The 6,220-nt window shown below is 33.6% G+C and overlaps 1 protein-coding gene across 3 annotated transcripts; it reads right to left on the bottom strand.

Annotated features, from left to right (window-relative positions):
* Window positions 1-3,836: 3,836 nt before the first annotated feature.
* Window positions 3,837-5,739, bottom strand: LOC114260835 (vacuolar protein sorting-associated protein 28 homolog 2). 3 transcript variants are annotated; one of them, XM_028201015.2, is made up of 2 exons: window positions 5,554-5,739; window positions 3,837-4,931 (listed from the first exon to the last, which is right to left on the bottom strand). In XM_028201015.2, exon 2 carries the CDS (start codon window positions 4,814-4,816, stop codon window positions 4,187-4,189), a length of 630 nt encoding a protein of 209 aa, XP_028056816.1. In that variant the 5' UTR covers window positions 4,817-4,931; window positions 5,554-5,739; the 3' UTR covers window positions 3,837-4,186. The 3 variants fall into 3 exon arrangements, with proteins under 3 accessions (XP_028056816.1, XP_082744709.1, XP_028056817.1); XM_082888583.1 differs by having other exon boundaries at window positions 3,837-4,926; window positions 5,550-5,682; XM_028201016.2 differs by having other exon boundaries at window positions 5,431-5,613.
* Window positions 5,740-6,220: the final 481 nt, after the last annotated feature.

Raw genomic sequence — 6,220 nt, 5'->3', positions numbered from 1 at the left:
TTGCTGTTTTAAAGCACTCCAGTTGCTGCAGCAGGAATCCCAAAACCCTTTTATTTGTACAATATTTCAACTAGGGGTGTATATTGCTAAATTTGCAATTAAGTTGGTTCAGGTTGGAACTATAGTCCCACTACATTTTTTTTTTTGAACCATCGAATACCGGTAAATAATAATTTGTTTACATATTTAGCAAGTCTATGAGCTGGACTAATTACAGAACGATTTGTTTTAGATACTGCTAAGAAATTAACGGGGATTTGGTTAAAATTTTCTCATAATAAAATTTTAATACATTAAGGGGTTGTTTGGGATGATCTAAATAAGTGTATTTTTTGATTTTTTTATAAAATATGGGTTGGGTTTGATGTGATGTGGTAGAGAGGTGATGTAACTTAAATAAGATGATATGACTTAAATATGATAGTGATTTTTTGACTTTTTAACTTTTTTGAGTTATGCCAAACTTAGCCTAAGAATAAATGTAAAAATTTTTTCTTAAAAAGTCCAATAAATATCACTATTATTAAAATATTAAATTTTAAAATAATATAACTTTTGATATAGATGTCAGTTTTTAATAAAATTAATATTTTTAGAATTCTCTCATTAATATCTATCAAATAAGATTTATGTTGATTATGGATTTTTTTTTACAAAAAAGTTTATTACGTTGAAATTGATGTAAATAGTAACAGTAATATGTTACTTAGTCTCACAATAATATGCTATTCTGGTTTACAGTAATGTGTTACTTTGACAATATTGTCCAAAAAAGAAAAAATATATATAGAGCAATGATTGAGACTCCATCCTCACAACATCTGCACAAATCTGAATCACTTATGATGTGGACTCCACACATATATAGAGGCTCAAGATCACTTTGGGGGTGTAGGGGTCATTCCAATGGAAGTCTCAAACATTATATATATATATATATATATATTATTTTGTCGTTATTCAATTATGTATTTTTTTCTTTAGGAGGATTGTTGAAGAAAAATAAATTAGTCTGTTCTTTTCACCAAATAAGAATCCAATGTTGAGACTTTGACTAAATTTCTCAAGATTTAAAAGCACTACTTAGCAACTTAATCAAATGACACGTGCTAACTTGGCACGGATTTGGCCATGCATGGGCAAACCGTGACACAGTAAGAATTCAATCGTTGGTTGAATTAGAAAGGAGGCATCTGGTAACTTGAGTTTAAATGAATTAAAATATTATTAAAATCACTAAATCACTATTAAAGATAAGCTTATGCATATGTAAATAATGAGAACGCACTCAAATTACATGAGAGAGATGCTTTGATTTTTCAATTAGTTGAACCTAACAAATTTAAAGTCAAATTTGGAATTATGTTTTATGTTTTCAGCTTACATGGCTTGTTATAAATTTTTTTTGTCATATACTTAATATAGGTTCTTAGTTTTTTATTGTCTTCAAAAAAACCTTAAAAATTCAAAAGATAATACAGTAACAAAGTGTGTGTAGTTTCCAAATAATAACTTAGCGATTGAGCTGGAGGGGATAAATTACAGAGAAAATCACATCAGTCTATAACTTCAAAAATAATTACAAATTAATAGTAAACTTTATCAATATTAAAACTTAAAATTATAAAGTTTTCCATGGATATGTAATAATTTTTTGAAGATCCCACTGTGGGGTGATTTCCCCTCAATTAAAAAACTAAAAAAGAAATAGAATAATGTCAAGGGAGGAGGGAGGTGGCATATCCTCCAAGTCCCAACAATACACCCTTTTGAATGGGTTTAATTCAAAGTTAAAAAGCCATTTTGGGCTTCCTAAATATCCCCTTGGTTGGTTGAATTATATATGCCAAAAATCCAAAATGTCCAATTCGTTTCACCAAAAATAGTACTGGCAATTTCAGATGCAAGAATAAGCAATGCATGGATATCCATAAAGGAAAAGCCACCCAATGCAATTGAAGCAAACATAGAACTCTATTTATGTCAACAAAACAAGTTCTTTAAGCAACAACTCTCTCTAGCCTCCACAGTTCCTATTACAATATTTGAAATCATTCCAACTTTTCATGCTATGAGCAAATTTCATCGTCGAGTTTTTAGTAGTACTAAAAATGGAGTTCAACATCAAATTGTGTAGAATCTATTAATTAGACACCAACATCAAAAAGAGAATTCCTCATTTCTTTCTCTGATTCAAGACCATGCATGAGAGTTTCGTCTCGCATGGTTCCCAAGTGATAAAAAAAAAAAAAAGAGACAACGACAACAACTCATCTTCTTTCTTTTTTGATTACCTTCCTAGTGAGATTCGATAATAGATGGAATTTGAAGACATGTTTCCAAAATGAACAAGATACCGGTTGAGAAGGGAAAGTTAGCAAAGTTAGACAAGATTGAAATGGACATGGAAACATGTATTGATGTACCAAATCGGCTAATGCTCCCAGGTTTGATGCCATGTATTCCAGCAGTTGACTAAGACTTAATTATTGGTATATCACACGGATTGAAATCAACTAATTGGATGAGCAACAATAAGCAAAGCAACTAAAGCTAAAGCCTACATGCAACAGCCCTACAATATAAGTAACACACATAGACTCCTCATCTCAACTAGGAATTATTCCACCAAGGCAAATGAGTGATATGGTTACCAAATTACTCATTTCCCTCCAATTTCTAAACTCGATCCCGCTGTCGGATTATTAACTTCATCGAAATAAAAACTTCCCACCAACATTTTTGGAAGGTAATAATTCCATCAAACACATTGAAAACCGTAGGTATTGTTGTTTTTTCATTAGTAAACACTGTTATTATTGGGACAGTAACTGACATAGCAATCAAGAAAGCTTTTTGGGAAATGGTAACAAATAGGTAGAAAAATAATTCAAGAGAAAGGAGAACATCGAGATTTGATAAAGAGTTTCCCGGAAACAACTTGGAGGATATGATTCAACAAGTCAAGGACCATTACCGGCTTAACAATCTTCAATGTGAGATTACAAGCAGGCAAGAAAGACGGTCAAGCTTAAAGTCCACCAAAATCTGTTAATGACTGACTACCTAGTTAAACATGGTAACCTACTAACCTAGTATTACCAGATTATAAGCAGAGTCTAGGTTGTAAAGGAATGGAGTGGCCTGTATATATGAGCACGAACATCATGAATCATGGAACATGAAAACTGATGCTGGACCAGGTATTTCAAAAAGCTTCAAGCTATGTTACATTACATGGACTCGGATGAGCATTGTGTGGCCAATGCATGCCTAAGCGGTAGACCATCCGATGCCTAAATTTTAGGATATTGGGATTTGCATCCAAAAGTTGTGTATGAGTACAGGAACATGTCTAAACACTTGTATATATTGCATAATGCACATTATTCTTATATAACATGTTACAAATTATTTAATAATGTACTTCAAATTAAATGAAATTTAGAAAAACGAAAAAGAAAAGCTTGCATCTCTCGTTCATGTGAGAAGCCATAAACAAGTGTCTAAACATCATATAAAATTAGAATAGTTAAGTCAAATATATACAGCATGTCACACCCTTGTCACATCCTCTGGATGAAGGTACTTTGAAGGAAGTAGAAGAATCCACGAAACACAGCCTTCAAGTAGAACACAGCATAGCATCAAGAAAAAAATAAAATTAACATCTTTAATCAAACCACTAAGTAATGTATGATGAAGAGAGTGGTTTTACTTGTAAAATATATAAATAGTTGTATGCCCTGTCCTTCATAACTAAAGGAAGATGGAAGAGGTGTACAGAACTGCAAAATTAAAAATACCATAAGAACAATTCTGAGACACACAAAGCATGCAATCAAAAGTTCAAATTCAAGAATTATATTGACATTAAAGAACTATTCGCCATTACCAAATACAATAAGAAAATGAAGATAAACATAGAGAACCCAGATTAACATACAAACTCATTTTCACAACTTCATAAGAAAACAAGAAAGCAAATCTTTCATAGTCAGCACAAACTCTCAGGTAAGCAATCAACAATCCAGCCACCCCAAAAGCATATACAGAATCAGCAATAATCCCTTCCAAACAATCATTAAGGATCAACCAAGTCACAGCAAATGGATGAAACTATATATTGGAGCCACTAAAACAAAGCAACACCATCTCCACTTATTTACATGCTTACCACAATCAGTTATGTCCCAGCAGTGGGCAACGCTGCCATAAAAGAGTTGTAAGACGACTCCAAATCAAAGTGAAGCTGCCGAGCCTGCTGCTCTGTCAGCTCATCCGCAGCCCCCATCTTAGCAAGCCTTGCAATCCACTCTTTCATCTTTGTCTTCCCCTCAAAATCAGGAGGTAAAATGGTAAGCTTGTTGAGTGAAGCGGATAGGTCTGAGAGCAATGGGTGGACCTGATCAACAGCAACCATGTTCAGTTTCAACGAGTCCATTGCTGTAATGAAGTTCTGCACGCATTCAGCCACAGTGGCAGCCGAAGTAGTGGAAGACATTGCTGCAGCTGCCCTGTGCTCAACCGTTGCAGGCACGCCTGAAATGACAAGGCGGTTCAAGGCAGCTGAGCAATCCATTTTGTACGTGTCATGGAACCTCTCAATGCTTGGAACGGTGTCTTTGAGTGTGGAAGATAATGTTTTAAAGTGGGCAATTAGTTTTTGGCACTCGAGCTCATACTCTGATGGCGAAATGATGTCCCGAACATAAGCCTTCTCCAACTTTTCAGTGGCTTTAATGATGGCAAAGAGCTCGGCAAAGTTCTCATACATCTCCCTTTCGCGCTTGTCGTTCCATAGCTTAACCTCCATTAGATAGTAAAAATCGAGTATTTTTCACAAAAACAAATTATATATTCAAAAAGGGCTTGAAACTTGGAAATGGAGAAGAGAACGGGTCACGCGCAAATCGGACCAAAATTCTTCGCTGGACAACAATAACATTATAAACTCATCAGATCAATTACATAACATAACAAAACTAATATCCCTAAGATGTGTTTGGATCAAGGAGTTGCCGAGCGAAACAAAAAAGAAAGAAAACAGTGAATGAAATAGGATTTAAAAATGGTTTTGACTCTCTACAAAACACCCATTAAATCCTTGATCCAAACACAGCATTAAGCTAAATACATATATGTATACTTCTCTGATATTGTCTCTGTGTGATGCATGTGTTCATCAAGAATCAAACTTGCACAAAAACACAAGTATTCATGTACGATTACCCAAGAATTACATAAAAGGACGAAAGATTCAACGAAAACATGAGTTTATGATCAAGATCGAATTTGGTAAAAATTAAGCAATTTATCGGTATGTAAATTGAGGGAAGATAAATCCCTACATCAAAACCCTAACTTTCTGAATCAAAACAGCATGTGTATTGAAACCCTAATTTCAGAATCAAAAGCCGAAGACCATACCTCAAGAGAACAAAACCATCACGCGTTTTGAAGAAACAAATCAACTCAAGTAGTATTTTACACAGACATACACACACACACACATATATATATACAGAGAGAGAGAGAGAGAGAGAGACTTACGGAGAGTGCAAACGCGACTTTGAATAATGTGAAGCTGTTGCAGGTGGAGAAGAAGAGGAGAGAGAGAGAGAGAGAGGAGATGGAGATGTACGCATGCGGACAGGGGTTGCGTGTGGGGTTGCTCGCATACGAGTATTGTCTTTGCTTACGACACCCACCCTTTACTTCACTGTTGCCCTATTCTATTTAGGTTAATTACACTAAAATCTCTTAAATTATTGATGAGTATTATTATTTTATTTAGATTTTTTTTAGTAATATGTAAAAAAATCAGTTTATTAACGTCACATTATTATTATTTTTTTAATTTTTTACACACTTTTTTTTCGTAATAAGTAAAAAAATTAATTTATAAATTATGTCCAAAATAATCCGAATATATAAATGATGAGACACAATAATATTGACCAATAGTTAATGAAATATTAATGACCTATTTGCAAACCTCTTTTTTTTTTTTTTTTTTGGGAAGAGAAAAAAAATTACAATGACGTCTCACTTGAGGCTTGGAAAAAAGATTTCGTTAATATTAATCTTTAGGAGATACTTAAAATTTGAAAAGTTTGTACATTTCTACAAAAGTGGGCGTATTAAAAAATATATAATGTGTTTCAAGTTTTTAATATGAAAAATGTTTGAGGGCCACAAAAAGTGTAGTTCAAATGGC

Source organism: Camellia sinensis, chromosome 9 (genome assembly GCF_055761805.1).
Source record: "Camellia sinensis isolate YWXY chromosome 9, ASM5576180v1, whole genome shotgun sequence".
NCBI classification, from domain to species: Eukaryota; Viridiplantae; Streptophyta; class Magnoliopsida; order Ericales; family Theaceae; genus Camellia; species Camellia sinensis.
This window is presented reverse-complemented; position numbering and strand designations above follow the sequence as displayed.

Coding starts and splice junctions, on each gene's coding strand:
- LOC114260835 (XM_028201015.2), bottom strand. CDS start 4,816: ATGGAGGTTAAGCTATGGAACGACAAGCGCGAAAGGGAGATGTATGAG.